This window comes from Haematobia irritans, chromosome 1 (genome assembly GCF_050003625.1).
Source record: "Haematobia irritans isolate KBUSLIRL chromosome 1, ASM5000362v1, whole genome shotgun sequence".
In the NCBI taxonomy this organism is placed as follows: Eukaryota; Metazoa; Arthropoda; class Insecta; order Diptera; family Muscidae; genus Haematobia; species Haematobia irritans.
The window spans coordinates 140,310,161-140,330,085 of record NC_134397.1 but is presented as its reverse complement, the minus strand read 5'-3'; the positions used below and the strand labels follow the sequence as shown (position 1 = coordinate 140,330,085).

The window sequence follows — 19,925 nt, the reverse complement described above, 5'->3', positions numbered from 1 at the left end:
TTAACTATTGATGACCATAGCAGGTACATAGCTCAGTGGTTAGTGTGTTGGCTTACAAAGTGCATGGTCCGCGGTTCGATTCTCCGTCCAGGCGAAAGGTAAAAAAAATTAAAAATATATGAAATCGTATAATTTCTTCTACATTGTTTGTATTACAGGAAAAGGTGTTAAGAACTAAAAAACCTCGTGGATGTGAGAAAGATGTGAGGGAAAATGCAATTAGCAAGAAAATAATGTGTTTTTTTGAGTTTATCTTTATCAAATTGTTTTTACATCCTGGAAAAGAATAAACGTTTATCACAAAAAGTATATACTTTTCTTCAAAATACACTTCCTTACAGCGAAAAGCAAATGAGAAACGAACTTATTTTGTCTAAAATTTCGTTTGGGAGGAAAGAATTATTTTTTTGCGTGTATACAGTTCTTTGGTATATCCCAGGTACTTATATGAGGCTGTCGAAAACTATATGTTTTCCAGTTCCTTGGTATTTCCCAAGCACTCATATAAGGTGAATAATGACCAGTCCAGCTATGCAGTAGTTGAACATTTTTGTCATTCTATGGCCTTTTTCAAGTCCAAGAATAACAAATCCAGAGATTCGACCATCTAAACACTGTAAACATTTTTTGAACATTTACTTACATCTCTACCACGTCTTGTAATATGTTGGAAAGACAATTTTGCGAGATATAAATCCTCGTGTACATAAAAAATTGTTAACTGGGCTATTGATTTCTTGGTTTCTTTAACCCTGGCCATACGATCATAATAAAAACGTTCTGCCCCATTAGGTTAGGTGGCAGCCCAATGTATCAGGCTCACTTAGACTATTCAGTCCATTGTGATACCACATTGGTGAACTTCTCTCTTATCTCTAAGTGCTGCCCGATTCCATGTTAAGCTTAAAGACAAGGGACGTCCTTTTTATAGCCGAGTCCGAACGGCGTTCCACATTGCAGTGAAACCACTTTGAGAAGCTTTGAAACCCTCGGAAATGTCACCAGCATTACTGAGCTGGGATGATCCACCGCTGAAAAACTTTTTGGTGTTTGGTCGAAGCAGGAATCGAACCCTTGACCTTGATGTATGCAAGGCGGGCATGCTAACCATTGCACCACGGTGGCTCCCTATTAACACAGATGGATCCCTTCTGCCCCATTGGATCCATCTGTGTTAAAATTGAGTTATCCAGTTTTCACTAAACTTGCTATTGTTATGCTTCACTATCGGGTTCTTCAAATTAAAAAAAGTCAGACCTTTCCGTTCTTTAACTACCTCACCGTAGCTGGACTTGCATTATAGCGGTAGCTGGCGTTATTGCATTTGATGCGGCATACTAGTTAACCAATATACCCAAGCAAAAGATGCAATATGATATCAAGGTCATCAATACATATTGGATCATTCCATCTCATAACCTTTTTCTAGAATCGTTCAAATTTTTATTCCAGAATTTCCGGTATTGAGTGCTCTTACGCAACATAAGTCTTGTCATCATTACCAATGTCACTTCATCTGTTTAAGCTATTATCCAAAACTCAGTTCAAGAAATTTGTTGAACCCCTCCAGATATATCGTATCGTCAAATGTTTTCTTGCATAATTTTCTTTAAAATATAATAATCTATTTTATTATTTTGTATTTTGAAAAGTTATGTGACACTTGATAAATTTAGCGAATTTATATGTAAATCAGTAAACGTTCATAGGGTTTTCAACCTGATACGTGTACCGCCTGAAAGTATGCAACTGTATAGCTGAATAGGGTATATAGTTGGTTTTTCAACCTGATACATGTACCGCCTGAAAGTATGCAACTGTATAGCTGAATAACGTATATAGTTGGAATATTTGACGTCCGATTTAAAGAACTAACTTCCGTGAAAGGGGCTAAATTATTAATAAGCTAAGCCGATAACCTAAGTTGCTAGTTGTTTTTTTGTTATATATTTATTATAATTTGTAATTATAATAAAGGTTTTAATAAATAAATAAATAAATAAATATTAATAAGCTAATCCTTTCTCTTTTTCGAAAGAAATTTTTTTATAATTATTTATAACAAGTGAGAGTTTGATAACAAAAAAAAAAGATCCGTGATTTTTAGTATCTCATAAATTATTTTCCGCAACAATTATAAAAAAATTGTTTACCTTGGGTTATATTAGAAAGGTTAAATATTCAATAAAATTACCATTCCTAAAAAAGCAAAACGCCTTATAAGAAAAACGGTATAATTTCATATTTTTATTTGGTCGAATACAAAATAAAATAAATAGATTTAATTAGTATTTTTTTAACATGAGAACTGAAAACTTAGTTTTTGAAATTTTCTTATTAAATAAAGCGTATATAAACACAATAACTTAAGTAGTGCTATAAACACAACATATTTTATATTAGACTATATAAAAGCATTGAGTATATAAAAGCATAATCCAGCATTGTTACAACAGAAGGATGATCGAACCAGAAGGGATAGATGTTTCCGAATTTCCCAATAAGCAAGAATTGATGGAGTTCCCCATTAAAATTTCGATGAACTACAAAAGACATTCTTCATATTAGAATACAGGATAAGAAACAGAATAGGCTAAGAATGTCGGTAGAATTTTTTTAAATTTTAAGATCGTGAAATATTAAAACAATATTTGTCTCTAAAAAATAGTATTTGCAATCACATTCTTTTCATAAATATTTGCTAGAATATTTTAAATAAAAAAAAAATATAAATGCTAACATAGCTTATTGCAAATGCAGAAAACACGACTGAACAACTTTTATAAATTAAAAATAAATAGTAGCTTTAAGTGTTCACCCCTCTAAGAAATTATCATTATATTACAAACATGAATATATATATAACATTTAATCAAAAAAAATATATTATTTCACAAAGGCTTTTTTAATGCACTGAATTTCCCATATTATATATTGCACCATCTATGAAAAAACAAAACAAAAGCAATATATTTTTTACTAATTTATTTTAATATTTTTTTACGAACTTTTGTTTTTGCTTTTTTCCTGTAATTTCTTTTATGTCATAACATTGACTATTATTATCAAAAGCTATATAAGAACTTAAAACACAGTGTTGCTTTTGTTGCGAAATATATAAATAAATTTGTATATGTATGTATGTAATATTAATCATTAAGACTTAATAGGAATTTTTTTCCTTTAGTTAAATGAAAAACTATATTGCTTTTAAAACCATTTGTGCTTTCTAAATATATTCTAAATGAATTATTGGAACTGGGAGAGAAAATTGTATATTAATATGCGAGATCTAAAATAACATTGAATGGTATAACCAGGATCTAATTACTTCATTATTATATTTGCGGACTTTTGACAAAACACAATAAGTCTAATTATTTCACAAAATATCCTATTTCATATTTTCTGGAATAAAATCAGTTTTAGTAAGAATTGTTTGAAAAACAAACAACAAACAGTTCATAAAAATATATTTAATATTGAATTTTAATCTATTAAGAAATTAATGCATTAAACACCAATTTCCCTATTCTGAAAATAAAACTCGACAAGAAGTGGCCATTCTGAACCTAGTATGGCACTATACACATTTTTCAAGACTACGAAATTTTTTTTTAACCAGTGAAACAAATTAATTATATCTAATAAATTTTTTAAATTACTCGAAAAATATTTATTTATTTTTGTAAACCTCAATTTTTCCTGGCTTTTGGATTCACTGTTTTTGAGTGTACACTAAAAAAAGTTTACTTGAAGATTTTTTTAGAATTATTAAAGTCATGTTGACCTTAGTCTTACAAAAGTTTCTTCAATGTAGAGAATACCATTTCGAAGCCGAATCACTTAACTGTAAGGACAAAACAAATTCATTGAAAATTTTTGTTGAATTATTGACTAGGAAAAAACTCTATGTCAGAGAAATGCATCTTCTATGCTAGGGAGCCACCGTGGTGCTATGGTTTGCATGCCCGCCTTGCATACACAAGGTCGTGGGTTCGATTCCTGCTTCGACCGAACACCAAAAAGTTTTTTAGCGGTGGATTATCCCACATCAGTAATGGTGACATTTCTGAGGGTTTCAAAGCTTCTGTAAGTGGTTTCACTGCAATGTGGAACGCCTTTCGGACTCGGCTATACAAAAGAGGTCCCTTTGTCATTGATATTAACATGGAATCGGGCAGCACTCAGTGAACAGTTTAATTGAGATTGATACATCGGGCTGCCACCTAACCTAACCATCTTCTATGCTAAGCAAAATTCGCATTTTAAAGACATGAAATCTTTGGCTTTACAATAATATTTTTTTTTTTTAAGTTCAAATAAAGAAGCGTGTTCATCTTTATTTGGACTTATAGCCTGTATCTGTATGTCGAACGAGCTCTATCGATCGACTGAAATGGAAACAATCAGCTGAATTTATAATAAACAAGTAAGGAAAGTCTAAAGTCGGGCGGGGCCGACTATATTATACCCAGCACCACTTTGTAGATCTAAATTTTCGATACCATATCACATCCGGAAAATGTGTTGGGGGCTATATATAAAGGTTTGTCCCAAATACATACATTTAAATATCACTCGATCTGGATCTACAAAATCTATAAACTCAAAATTTAAGTCGGCTAATGCACTAGGGTGGAACACAATGTTAGTAAAAAATATGGGAAACGTTTAAATCTGAAGAAGTTTTGAGGAAACTTCGCAATTATGATTTATCGCTCGATATATATGTATTAAAAGTTTAGGAAAATAGGAGTCATTTTTACAACTTTTCGACTAAGCAGTGGCGATTTTACAAGGAAAATGTTGGTATTTTGAAAATTTTTGTCGAAATCAGAAAAACATATATATGGGAGCTATATCTAAATCTGAACCGATTTCAACCAAACTTGGCACGCATAGCAACAATGCTAATTCTACTCCCTGTGCAAAATTTAAGCTAAATCGGAGCGAAAAATTGGCCTCTGTGGTCATATGAGTGTAAATCGGCCGAAAGCTATATATTGGAGCTATATCTAAATCTGAACCGATTTCAACCAAATTTGGCTCGCATAGCTACAATGCTAGTTCTACTCTCTGTGCAAAATTTCAACTAAATCGGAGCAAAAAATTGGCCTCTGTGGTCATATGAGTGTAAATCGGGCGAAAGCTATATATGGGAGCTATATCTAAATCTGAACCGATTTCAACCAAATTTGGCACGCATAGCTACAATACTAGTTCTACTCCCTGTGCAAAATTTCAACCAAATTGGGATAAAACTCTGCCTTCTGGGACCGTATTAGTCCATATCGGGCGAAAGATATATATGGGAGCTATATCTAAATCTAAACCTATTTCAATCAAATTTGGCATTCATGACTATATTACTAATTATACTCCTAGTGCAAAATGTCAACCAAATTGGGCCAAAACTCTGGCTTTTAGGACCATACTAGTCCATATCGGGCGAAAGATATATATGGGAGCTATATCTAAATCTGAACCGATTTCATCCAAAATCAATAGGGATCTATTCTGAGCCAAAACACATACTTGTGCCAAATTTGATTGGACTAAAACTGCGACCTAGACTTTGATTACAAAAATGTGTTCACGGACAGACGGACAGACGGACAGACGGACATCGCTATATCGACTCAAGAGCCCACCCTGAGCATTTTTGCCAAAGACACCATGTGGCTATCTCGTCTCCTTCTGTTCCACAGTGTGGAGCAGGGTATAAAAATCAGCTATTTCTATGCATTTCAGTCGATCGATAGAGCTCGTTCGACATACAGAAACAGGCTGTTAGTGTTTTGTGGTCCGAAAGGTCTTTCTCCATACATTAATTCGCTGTGATTTGCAAATCTGCACTATACTCGTATAGTAAGCTTTCAATAAAGCTGGATTGTGCAATAAATTCTAATGATTTGCCTTAAGAGCATGAAGTCTTTATGCGAGCAAATTTGATTCAATATTAATTCAAATTGAGAGACTCCGATAGATAATCGGAGTCACTCCAGAGTCTTTGCAAGGGATGGGGATAAATTCGTTGACAGTAATTTTTTGCAACTACGCTGAAAAAAAAAAATTGTCGTGAGGTCAAAGATTTCATGTCTTTAAAATAAGAATGCAAACTTTGCTTAGCATAGAAGACGTATTTATGTAATATAAAGTTTTTGTCCTTGTACAAAAGTTGATAAACTTTTCAATGAAGTCGTAATGTCTTTTTAATTAAGTGATTTGACTTAAAAATGGGTATCATAACATGAAAGAAAAAATTTTTGGGCTATTCAGAATAATTCAGAAAAATTCTTTAAATTTAATGAAATTGTCTTTAAATTTGTTGTCTTTTTGCATCTTGACTACAAAGCAAAAAAATATAGGACATGTTTTTCAACACTTTATTTTAAAGACGTTTTTTACTTGAAACATAGCATAATTTCTACTGCAAGTCAAGTCTTAATTTGGAAAATAAAGTTGTCGTTAATTCGTTTTTAAAGGACTTTGATAGCATATGAAAAAAAGCTGAAAAATCGAAAAATTAAAATTTGCTTCCTAGAAGCAAGTACACAAAACCCAAATTTAAAAGAGAATTGTGTCTTAAAAGTATCCTTACGTAAGTACACAAAACCCAAATTTAAAAGAGAATTGTGTCTTAAAAGTATCCTTACGTGTATTCTCCGCTTCTTTGGCTCGGAATCACTACCAAAAATTTTAAAGTAATGACAAAATCTTTGGGACCGGGCATGCTTTTTTTCAGTGCATATATACGGATTTCTCGTTTCATAGATATTTGTCTGAAATTCTTTCCATCAGAATGGAATAATTTCCCGTTTTATAATAATAAAAAAAAGACTTTATAAAAAACAAATGGTTTTTGTCAGCTTATAAATATGTATTATTATTAATGTTTTTAAATAAAATTACATACATATATGAGAAAAAAATAGCGATTGTAAATTTTTTGAAGAAAAAAAATAACCATTAAAATACACAATACAATTTGAAAATAAAAAAAAGTTTCCTCCTCTCCTCACTACCAAGCATATGATTTTTTTTTATTTTCACAAAAACCACATATCACTCATACCCATAATAAATTAATTTCACATACCCCATACTAAATAATTTCTAATTAAATTCTAATACAACTACTACTACTACCACTAATAAATCACTATTATCAATACCACTACAACTACAATAACTCGTACCATGAAATGCTTATTTATTGCTGTTTCCATTACTCAATTTCTTTTTACAGAACTGAAAAATCAAATAGAAACGCAAGTAAATGAGCTAAAAACCCAAATAGAGGGAAAATGCGTCATGCAGTGATATGTCAACATAATTCTATATAAATTATATGAATAATATTATAATAATAATAAAACAAATATAATAAATTAATAAACAACATGCATAAACAGCTAGAACAACAACAGCAAAACCCAAATAATAAAAAAAAACTATAATCACAAACAAACCAAATAATAAAAAAAAATAATAACTCATTAAAACAATAATAATAAAATACTAAAATAAATGCAAAAGGGCAAATAAATAAGAGAAGCAAATATAACAAACATTCATATAATATTGGCGGATTATACAACATATATATATATATACTTACAAAAAAATATATATACATCTATATATATAAAAAAAAACAAACGAATAATCCAAAACAAAAATGGAAGTATAAACTGCTGAATTGCATGAAAACAAAATAAGGCTACATATATTTAAAGAAGAAAAACAAAATAAAATAATATAAAAAAACACATTTACATAACAAAGAAGAAAATGAAGGAAAAAACAACAACAACAACAACAATCCAAAACAACAGCAACAACATAAGAAAAATGATATATATACATTATATACATTTACAATAGTCTATACAACATATATAAGTAAATGAGAAACAAATCTACATATGAAAAATATATACATATAAAAAAAACATTTTTATATATACAAATACATGTGTATGATTATATTCCTCCCCAAAACCAAAAATATTTTCATACATATATGTATGTATATGTGATACAAAAAAAAAAACAAAACAAACAAATCCAACAACAACAGCACTACAACAAATTCTAATACTACTACAACCACAACTACAACAACAAAGTATATAAATATATTTCAAATTTCAACGTTTATCTGGATATTCAAACTCAATGAATAAATACATCAATAACTGCATTATTATATTCTCTATTCAAATAATAACTACAACAATAAAATAATAATAACTACAACAACAACAACAATCTGAAGAACAAACAAACCTATGCTATGCAAATCTTTTATGCAAAATTTAGAACAAACCAAAACGCTAAAAGAAAATCTATAATAAACAAAAACATAACCAGCTGGCTACCCTTGCATCAATCTACAACAACAACAACAAACAGTTATGTTACTTACACCACACAGCAAAAAGTCAACAACAACAACAACAATTGCTAACCTGCCCTTTCGCATACTATGTATCGTATATATAATTGGCTCTAACTTCTAATGCTTACCTAGAGATCCCTCTTCCCATAGTCAAACTCAATAAGCCTCCTCTCTATCTCTCGATAACATTCAATAATCCATAGATAAATAAAAGAGTATAAATAGCTGCTGCTTTAATGAAGTGAACTCTCAATGAGATAACGATAAGCATACCAGTAGACAATAACAGCCATTAGTTTTATGGTTGTGTTGTATGAATGACGAGAGTAAACGAAGAGGATCGACTGATCGTTTGATGAGTAAACCGAAAGATAAAACTTAAAGCCTTTATAATAAAAACTAAAAATTTAGAAGAAATTTGTGAAAATCATTTAAAATAATACAAAAAAAAAACAAAAAGAGAATTAACTATAGCCGTTTAGTAAAAGGAACTTATTAATTTAAAATAAAAAACCAGACGAAATTTTAGTAAAGAAAACGAACAAATAAGTAAAACTAGATAACAAGCATTACTTAGGCTGTTAATGAATTTGACTAACATTGAAGAACAAACAAATAATGCAAAAAAGTAATGAATCAATCTAATAATTGAAGATATACTAAAATTCATAATTCATATACAATGTGAAGAAATTAAAAAATATATATATAAAATTTCTTGTTTTTTGTAATTTTTTTTGCATTATTTAATTAAATGGGAATACAACTCTTAGAAAAGCTGCTAATCGAATCAATCTGCGATTTTGGAAAGTTTTGTTTTCTCCAACTGCCTTTATTCTCATCTACTAAGCTCGTTTGTTGGTTATTTATTCACGATTTGTTAACTATTAAAACCACTTGCTATTGTCAAGAATATGTTCTTATGTTTTAAATCTCTCCCTCTCTATTTCTATTTCGTCTTTCTTTTACTATTCTCTGAGATATACATTTAAAAACAAACTAAACTTTGGTCTTGATGAGTTTGATACGAAATGTAAGTAGATCATTAAAAAACTATTTATGTAATTTATTAAGTATGTTTCTATGTCTATCTATTGCTGTTCAATTATAGTGCATATTATTATTTTCAATGACATGCAGAAATTTGATTTATTATTTCACTTCTGTCTATTTTCACAAATCACATATGATTTTTTATTCTAATCTCTTCCATCTATTTGTAATAATTTTCAAATGACTCTTCAGCTAAGGGATACTGTTTAATAATACACAATTTAGTATTGAATGAACAAAAAAATAAATTTTTAAGCAATAAATACAAAATCAAAAAATAGACATTATGCCAGATTTATATGCGCTGAAATACAATTTCGTGTTTTTTTTTTTTAGATTGAATATAAATAACCAGGGATAGTGATGTTAATGGGATCTTAAATAACAATTCGTGCGAAATGCCAAAGTATGGAAAGAAACATCCTTTTAGTTTTCTATAACGCTACAATGATGTATCATGTTCACTTCCAAATACAATTTGGGAATATATTTTAATTTCTCTAGTTTGTCAAACAAAATCCATGAAATATTTTTTATAGCCTCCACCATAGGATGGGGGGTATATTAACTTTGTCATTCCGTTTGTAACACATCGAAATATTGCTCTAAGACCCCATAAAGTATATATATTCTGGGACGTGGTGAAATTCTGAGTCGATCTGAGCATGTCCGTCCGTCCGTCTGTTGAAATCACGCTAACTTCCGAACGAAACAAGCTATCGACTTCAAACTTGGCATTGGTATTGCAAATGGGCCATATCGGTCCACTTTTACGTATAGCCCCCATATAAACGGACCCCCAAATTTGGCTTGCAGACGCTCTAAGAGATGCAACTTTCATCCGATCCGGATGAAATTTGGTACATGGTGTTAGTATATGGTCTCTAACAACCATGCAAAAATTGGCCCGCATCGGTCCATAACTATATATAGCCCCCATATAAACGGACCCCCAAATTTGGCTTGAAGACGCTCTAAGAGATGCAACTTTCATCCGATCCGGATGAAATTTGGTACATGGTGTTAGTATATGGTCTCTAACAACCATGCAAAAACTGGCCCGCATCGGTCCATAACTATATATAGCCCCCATATAAACGGACCCCCAAATTTGGCTTGCAGACGCTCTAAGAGATGCAACTTTCATCCGATCCGGCTGAAATTTGGTACATGGTGTTAGTATATGGTCTCTAACAACCATGCAAAAATTGGCCCGCATCGGTCCATGACTATATATAGCCCCCATATAAACCGATCCCCCGATTTGGCTTTCGGAGCCTCTAAGAGAAGCAAATTTCATCCGATCCGGTTGAAATTTGGTGCATGGTGTTAGTATATGGTCTCTACAACCATGCAAAAATTGGTCCACATCGGTGCATAATTATATATAGCCCCCATATAAACCGATCACCAGATTTGACCTCCGGAGCCCCTTGGAAGACCAAAATTCATCTGATTCAGTTGATGTTGGGTACGTGGTGTTAATATATGGCCTCAAACACCCATGCAAAAATTGGTCCACATCGGTGCATAATTATATATAGCCCCCATGTAAACCGATCCACCAGATTTGACCTCCGGAGCCCCTTGGAAGAGCAAAATTCATCCGATTGGGTTGAAATTTGGTACGTGCTGTTAGTATATGGTATCCAAGAACTATGCAGGATTTGGTTCATATCAGTGAATAATTATATATAACCCCCATATTAACCGATCCCCAGATTTGACCTCCGGTGCGTTTTGGAAAAGCAAAATTCATCTGATCTGGTTGAAATTTGATACGTGGTGGTAGTATATGATATTTAATAACCATGCCAAAAGTGGTCGATATCAGTTCATAATTATATATAGCCCCCAAATAAACCGATCCCGAGATTTGGTTTTGGAGCCTCTTGGTGTAGCAAATTTCATCCGCGTCAGTTGAAATTTGGTACATTGTGCTAGTATATGGCCGCTAACAACCATGCCTAACTAGGTCCATATCGGTCTATAGTTATATATCCCTCAGATAAATCGATCCCCAATCACACAAAAATTGGTCCATATCAAGTTCATAATTGTATATAGCCCCCATATAAGCGACCCCCTTATTTCAATTCTGGCTCCCTATGTACCGTGCAAAAGTCCACATCAATTCGTAATTATTTGTAGACTTACCTACACATACCTTTTTTGTCTAATATATACCACGTGTGGACTAACTCACAATTTAGAAAACGATTTAAGATACCACAACCCACGTAATTCGATTGTGGATGACAGTCTTTCACAGAAGTTTCTACGCAATCCATGGTGGAGGGTAGATAAGGCCGAACTTACGGCCATATATACTTGTTTTAATCTATGAACTAGGCAGTCTTTTAAGCCTTGTGCCGTAATTGAATGAGACTGACAGGAAACTGTATACCGCATAACTAGTAGAATTGTTCGTCTTTTAAATTTCCTGTTACTCCAGATTCAGAGGATTTATTGTAGTTTCTGATACACATTGAATACTGGCAATACCGGATTCACTAGCGTATTTAAAAGCAGTAGGTGCAAAGTATCATTAAAAGCATATAGATGTTCTGCTAAATATGATTACTACAATTACTTCCATATTTTAGTACAGTGATGTTGCTCTTTTCTGGAAGCAATGATTCAGTTAGGAAATCTTATATACAATTTTTTTTGAATTATTTGCATGGTATTTCAAAAAAAAAATTTTTTTGAGAGGATCGTCATATTTAAAATTTCATGCTTTTCATGAAAAAATCAACACTGGCTTTACCTCAATATATAGTTGAATAACTACAATAATGTTTTGAAATAAGAAGCATAGCCTTTTCAAGTATTCCAATAGTTTTCTAAATAAAGTCATTGGAATGAGTGAGAACAGTATATCAACTCCATATTATCAATTCTCATTTCAAATTAAAGCTTTTCATTTATATAAAAATTCTAAGCCAATGTTACTTGTGGCATAAGTATTTCCACCAAAAAGAAGTCGATGCTTTTTATTTATTTTTATTTTATTTGATAGAATTTCTCATTGTTAATATTCAAAACTGTTACGATTTTGTTTTCTAAACTTTTGACTTCAAAGTTTGGTTTCCTTCTTCTTCAGTATGTATATGAAAATCAGCATCTTCTTTTCGCATAGAAAACCATCTTTGTCAAATGCCAATAGCTAAATATTCAAAAGTTTAAAAACACTTCACTTTTGTATATAAAGACATTTCGCTTTTGTAGAAACATCTATAGTTCTCCACTCCCCCCATCCAACAAAACGTTAGGCGTTTTGGAATAGCTAAAGCATTTTTGTGATAAAGAAATAGGAAATTAAAATAAATGCAAATAGTAGATGCAATTAATTTCCGATACAGGAAATCGTATGATTTTTTGTCATCTAATAACGACAACAAATGCATAAAGCTGTGATAATTGTGTAAATCATTTGCCATAGCTATAACATAAACTAAAGCCGAGAAAAGAATACACTTAGAAGAAATAATATAGATATTTTTACAGATACAAATCAATCAATATATAAACAATATAAAACAGCATTTCAATGTCGTGTAGCAAAAGCAATAAGGAACAATTACAGGAAACTCCCAAACGAAACTAAATCAACAGAACAAAATGCTAAAGAGTTTATCATTTGAAAATTTATTATTTTGAATTTATTAAGGTATTATTTGTGTTGGAAGAATATATTTTGGTAATTATAAAAAAAAACATTTACACAAATATGTTTTTTTTTCTTTTGTCTAAACGATTTTAATAAATATTATTGAGAGTTTTCTACTAAATTTATACTTTAAATAATCTATTATATAATTTAACATTTGTATACCCTGCGTCACACTGTGGAACAGGGTATTATAAGTTAGTGCATATGTTTGCAACACCCAGAAGGAGACGAAATAGACACATGGTGTCTTTGGAAAAAAATTCTCGGGGTGGGCTCCTGAGTCCAATCGACATCAAATTTGGCACAAGTATGTTTTTTGGCTCAGAATAGAACCCTATTGATTTTGGAAGAAATCGGTTCAGATTTAGATATAGCTCCCATATATATATTTCGCCCGATATGGACTTATATGGTCCCAGAAGCCAGAGTTTTACCCTAATTTGCTTAAAATTTTGCACAAAAAGAACAATTAGTACTATAGTCAAGTGTGTCAATTTTTATTGAAATCCGTTCAGATTTAGATATAGCTCCCATATATATCGTTCGCCCGATTTACACTCATATGACCACAGTGGCCAATCTTTTACTCCAATTTAATTGAAATTTTGCATAGGAACTAGAATTGTCATTATAGCTATGCGTGCCAAATTTGTTTGAAATCGGTTCAGATTTAGATATAGCTCCCATATATAGCTTTCACCTGATATACACTCATATGACTACAGAGGCCAAATTTTTGCTCCGATTTAGTTTAAATTTTGCACAGGCAGTAGAATTAGCATTGTAACTATGCGTGCCAAATTTGGTTGAAATCGGTTCAGATTTAGATATAGCTCCCATATATATGTTTTTTGATTTCGACAAAAATGGTCGAAATACCAACATTTTCCTTCTAAAATCGCCACTGCTTAGTCGAAAAGTTGTAAAAATGACTCTAATTTCCCAAACTTCTAATACATATATATCTAGCAATAAATCATAAATAAACTTTTGCGAAGTTTCCTTAAACTTGCTTCAGATTTAAATGTTTCCCATATTTTTTTTTACTAACATTGTGCTCCACCCTAGTTATGGTACTTACATGCGAAAATCTAATCGATAATACAAAAATCGAAAAATTTTGATGAATTTTTTCTAGATCCTAAATTCCACTGTTTATAAATATCCAAATTCTGTATTACAGGAGCAACGTCCACTTATCTATTATTGAGAAAACGAATACTCAATACGAATACTAATACTTTTTCGGGCAGCACTCATTACAACACAAGAGAGAAGTTCACCAATTTACTGAATAGTCTAAGTGAGCCGGATACATCGGGCTGCCAACTAACCTAATACTTTCCCTATTTCAACTAAAGTTCTTCATAATTACAAAAATATATTGAACAATATGCTAGATTTAAAAAAAATCTGAGGAGCTCTAGTGCTCATCTCTACTTCTGGGAATTCTCCTGCAATCTCTTCTTTCTCTTATTCGGTTTGATCGGATTGTAGGAGAACATCATCCAAGAGCACTTATCTTTCTCATGTAATGAGAGCTTTCCAATGAAGATCGGTCACATTAATTTTAAAACAAATTAACTCTATTGATAGAACAATTAATCGGGAAAATGTATACTAATAGAATCCTACACGTAGACATTATCTTGGTGTGCTACATGCACACCAAGATAATGTCCTGCAAACATTTTCTAACGAAAGTGTATCGAAGTAGTTTCGACGCGGAAGATAAAACTTTCGCAGACGATATCATCTTATCGAATTGTCCCACTACGCGATAGTGTTCTCGGGGAATCGAACCAGTGACTAAAAGTAGTTAAAAAAGCGATAGTTATTTTTTAAAAAATAAAAATGATGATCGGATGCACCGAGCATTGAACACGGAACCTTCCGTTTTCAAGTCAGAGGCTCTCCCTCTGTGCCATCCGCGCTCGTTGGTTGATAATGGCTTTTTGACACACATGTACTCTCAGAGAGGTGCTATTGAAAAATGAGCTATGTCGAGGTATGGAGTCTATATTTAGATTTTTGATCGCTGTTAGAGTCGAATTTGTTTCGAAACGGAAACACCCCACGCGATAGTTGTTTTTATTGCAGGCGTACCGAAATAAGGCATAATATAGACTTTATCGATGAGAAGTTTACCACAATGGTATTAGAATGTACTGAATAGTCGAATTGAGCCTGAATTAACCGGCTGGCACTATATACCCCACTGTCTGGTCAGGTTTTCTGTGAAAAATGGGTTGGAGCCAAGGTTTGCTAATCTTCCTTATAATTTAATGCAATTCAGTACATATTGCAAATCACGTCCATATTTCAAAGATTTCGTGGTGAAACCTCAAATTGACCATAACGTTGAATGTTGGCTTTCACAAAGCCAACAAAGAGTTTCTTAAAATTTAAGGTGGGTACTATGTTCAGTTTTCGAGTTAAAAAGCACTTTATTTTCGCGATTATTTTTTCTAAAATAATCAAAATTATTAATGAAAACAAATATATCTGCATTACTAACCTCCCTACGGGAAATTGGTGTAAATTGCCACTGACGGACCTATCACAGAACTGGTACCGGTGCTCCAGTTAGTTTCAATTTTTAAATAGTCGTCATTTATTGATTTCTGTACGCGCTTGGTATTAAAATCGTATTGGATCTACACATTTAGTGAAATAAAATGATCAGAACAACCTATTGTTCGACATATTTCAAAAGTTCGAATGTCATTCGGATGCCCAAAATTAAACAGATTTCTAAGAGTTTGTCCTAGAGTGGTTCCTGAGGACCTGTCTATGGGGTGTTCCTGCTAAATTGTCCCAGGACGAGTCCTTTGAAAGGAGTCCAAGACGTGTTCTAAAGTGTAAATATACCCCGACAATGGGGAGCCACCGTGGTGCAATGGTTAGCATGCCCGTCTTGCATACACAAGGTCGTGGGTTCGATTCCTGCTTCGACCGAATACCAAAAAATTTTTCAGCGGTGGATTATCCCACCTCAGTAATACTGGTGACATTTCTGAGGGTTTCAAAACTTCTCAAAGTGGTTTCACTGCAATGTGGAACGCCGTTCGGACTCGGCTATAAAAAGGAGGTCCCTTGTCATTGAGCTTAACATGGAATCGGGAAGCACTCAGTGATAAGAGAGAAGTTCACCAATGTGGTATCACAATGAACTGAATCTCTATGTCTAAGTGAGCCTGATACATCGGGCTGCCACCTAATCTAACCTAACCTACCCCGGCAATGACAAACCCATGTTAAAGTGACCGGTCCCTTCCATACGCTTTGACCAGAACTGGGACTGGGCCATACACACCAACAACTAGTCTTGTTCCGGTCCTGTGGTTGTTCCATTTCCCGTAGGGTTCCTTTAGAAAAAATTAAAAATTATTTTTTCAAATGCATGGTTTCTCACTCTTTTATTAGTATATTTTCTTCTATCATCCTCCATCAAACGTCTCACGAAAATTGTCCACTTTACGAGGATCGAAGTTTGAGAGGTTTTAATGTATATTTATGAATATATTAACTCAATTGTGTACCTACGGCATATTTTCTCTAAATATGCAAATAGTGGTCATTGAATTCCAAATTCCAATAATACCTTAATAAATTTAAAATTCTTTCCAACATTTGCTTATAAACTTAATTTTTATGCAAATTATAGATATGTAAATACAAGCATGTAATTATAATAATTTTTCTTTATTCATTGTTTTTTTTTTTTATTTACAAAAATTTCATATATTATGTAAATACATATATGCATTGTATGTCATTGTATGTATAACAATATCAAATTAATATTTAATAATTATTAAAAAAAAAAAAAACTAAACGAATGCTTGTATTATTAAATCGGGCATCGAATATAAATAAACCGAGTTTAAATTACAATAAAAACCATATATTTTCTTCTTTCTCTCTCTCTCTCTTTCTTTCTCTTTTCTATGTTTCAAAACTTACTCTCAATGTATGTGTCTCTTTGTGTATGTATTAATGTCACACACAATGCGATCGAAATATAAACAACAATAATATATGTATATCACTCCCCAACAACTACAACAACAAAACACTTGCCACCATCCACAACTATGAAAAAAACCCTCATGGACAATGCCATGCATCTTGAATGAATGAACAACAACAACTACTACTACAAAACCATCACATCTTTAACAAAAACTCTGAATGTCTCTTTTATTCATCACCGTTAAACAACAGCAGTATGTCATATATAAAACAGTATAAAAGAAAATATTAGCATAATGTTCAGTATTAAAAATATTATTTTTTTTTAATTTAAAAATGTATGCATATATATTTTTTCTCTCTTCTAATTAAATAAAAAAAGATACCTTCTCAATTATAGTAACATTTTCATATCAATTGTGTACAAATAATTAAGATTGTTTATAGTGAAGAAAATAATTTTTTTTTTGTTTTTCATTTAAATAATTCAAATTTTATTTTTAAATTAATTTAATAACAAGATGAAGCAGCATTTTTTTGTAGGATTTTATGTTTTGTTATTGTTATATTATTCTTCTAGAATTGTTAAGTTTGTTATATTTTAACAGAATAGGAAATTTATTGTAAAACAAAACTTTGTTTGTTCAAATGTTATAATTAAAAAATTAGATAAAATAAAGCAGATACATAGTTAGCAAAAAAACAAGAAAACAGCTGATTTAAATATTTACCCAGAAGTATAACTTCCACCTATTAATCTGTAAATAGCCATATCTATCAACTCTTTCACAACTAGTATATCTAATAAAGATTTCCTTTTATATCTTTATTACATAAAATTTTGCAGATATTTCAATATTCCCCTTAAACATATTTTTTATGGCTCGTTCATATTGATTAATAGGTAGCCTTTATTATAAAATTTCTCTCACTCAGAAGGTTCTCCAAACAAAGATTACGATTAAATCAACGAATCCAATATATCTTACAATAGAGATTCCTCTAATGTTATTCTGAGTATATTCTCTCCCATATATTCCTTAGCCTTAATAGCATTGACAACAGTAACATAATCATAACATAGGCACAAGACCTTGTAGCCATTTTTGCGAGCAAATATACATTAGCAACCTAATAACAATGGGATGCATGCGGCCAGTAGCCCTCTCTGTCTAAAGAGAATTATTCTCACTTTCAATAGATCAAAAAATAAGAACAAAGAATATAAAACAACAAAATAAAATAATGACAGTTAATTGTTTTTTTTTTCTTCTCTTAACAACTTTTTGACTAGCTTTATTTTAGCTCTCACCGAATCTTTAAACAAAGTAATTAAATAATAAAAGTAAAAACCAAAACAACAACAACCTAATAGAAGAAAATACAAAATCTTGCTCTTTGACCAATCAATCATTGTCAACTGAGCTACTCTCTCTCTCTCTTTCACTTTTTCGAAATTATATTGTTTTTTATCTTTATATACTTAGAGTTCTCTTTCTCCCACTCCATAACTCAAATTTTGAAATGTTATTGTTTTTCCTTTCTTCTACTAAACCCCGAAATAAAAGACATCAAGTGAAAATCTTCAAAAAACGAGATTGTTTAGCAATAATTATTATATTAAAACAAAATTAATATAATTAATAAAAAAAATTAAATCATAAAAAAGAAGCAACCCATGTTCTAAAAATAAACAATGTTTTCATATTGTATAAAAAAACGAAAGAAAAAAACATTTAAAACAGACAACTAATTTAGACAAAAGAAAAAAAAATATTAAACAATGTTTACAATGATAATTTTATTTGAAGCATTTTTCTTTGTGTTTAATATTTGTATTATTTGTTTGTTTATTTATTTTTTTTTTTTTTTAACACAAACCGAAATTGAGAACAAGATCTTAATAAACAAATGAAAAAAAAAAATATTGTTATTTTATTGGATGAACATTGAAATTATTTTTAAAGTTTTAGAGAGAAGAGAAAAATTATATACATGTAAAACAAGAAAAAAAAAGCAAAAAAGTATAGGGATTTAAAACATACAAAGAGAAGTACTTATTAACAAAAATACAACATTTAACATATTAAAAAAATGGAAACCCAAAAAAAAAAAACATAATACAGATGAAGAAAAACCAACAATACAACAAAAATTATGTTCATGTAAAAGTTATATACAAGAAACAAAAACCAAAAAAGAAACCCAAAGATATAATGTTGAATAATTATTGTTACTTTGAAAAGATTTAAAATTGAAATAAAAAAAAAGAATTCAATAAAAATTATTATATAAACTAAAACCCAACTCAATGTTTTTTACTTTAACAATTCTTCTACTATTTCTACTACTATTCTCTGTCTTTCACTCTCTCCAGATACTCGATACACTTACCCCCATTTTCATAAAGCTCCGTTAGTGTTCCGTTAACTAACCAACTTTTAAAACATATTATGGACAAAGCTGTCATCTTGCCTATATATTCCATATGCCAATTAGGAACTTAACTGACGAAAGTTTTTCAATTAAGGTTAACTGAAGAGAAGATATTTGCAATTTACTTTCTGTTAACTGGCAGTTAAAGCCTAACGGAGCTATATGAAAATGGCCGTTACAGAAAAAGGTTAAAATAGGAATATTCGAAAAAAATTGTCACTGTTACGAATGGAGTTATCAATTGGCATGAAGTTAACATATCAACACATTCGAATTATGTTAGTTTGATTGGAATGCTCACTTTCACAGAACAATTAAATACACCGAAGGTTCCACAGAGCCAAATACAATAACTTTTAACAGCAATTTATTAATAAA

The 19,925-nt window shown here is 31.2% G+C and overlaps 1 protein-coding gene across 12 annotated transcripts in view; it reads left to right on the top strand.

Moving 5' to 3' along the window:
* Nucleotides 1–19,418, top strand: part of cpx (synaptic transmission protein complexin) — a 1,078,564-nt gene extending 1,059,146 nt beyond the window's left edge. For 11 of the 12 annotated variants that reach the window (XM_075291794.1, XM_075291793.1, XM_075291798.1 and 8 more), the window contains 2 exons: nucleotides 7,253–9,440; nucleotides 17,364–19,418. In XM_075291794.1, coding sequence (XP_075147909.1) covers nucleotides 7,253–7,326 — 74 coding nt within the window. In that variant the 3' untranslated portion in view covers nucleotides 7,327–9,440; nucleotides 17,364–19,418. The remainder of the gene's footprint in view (nucleotides 1–7,252; nucleotides 9,441–17,363) is intronic. The other variant, XM_075291791.1, reaches the window with a different exon arrangement.
* The last annotated feature ends 507 nt before the right edge of the window (nucleotides 19,419–19,925 follow it).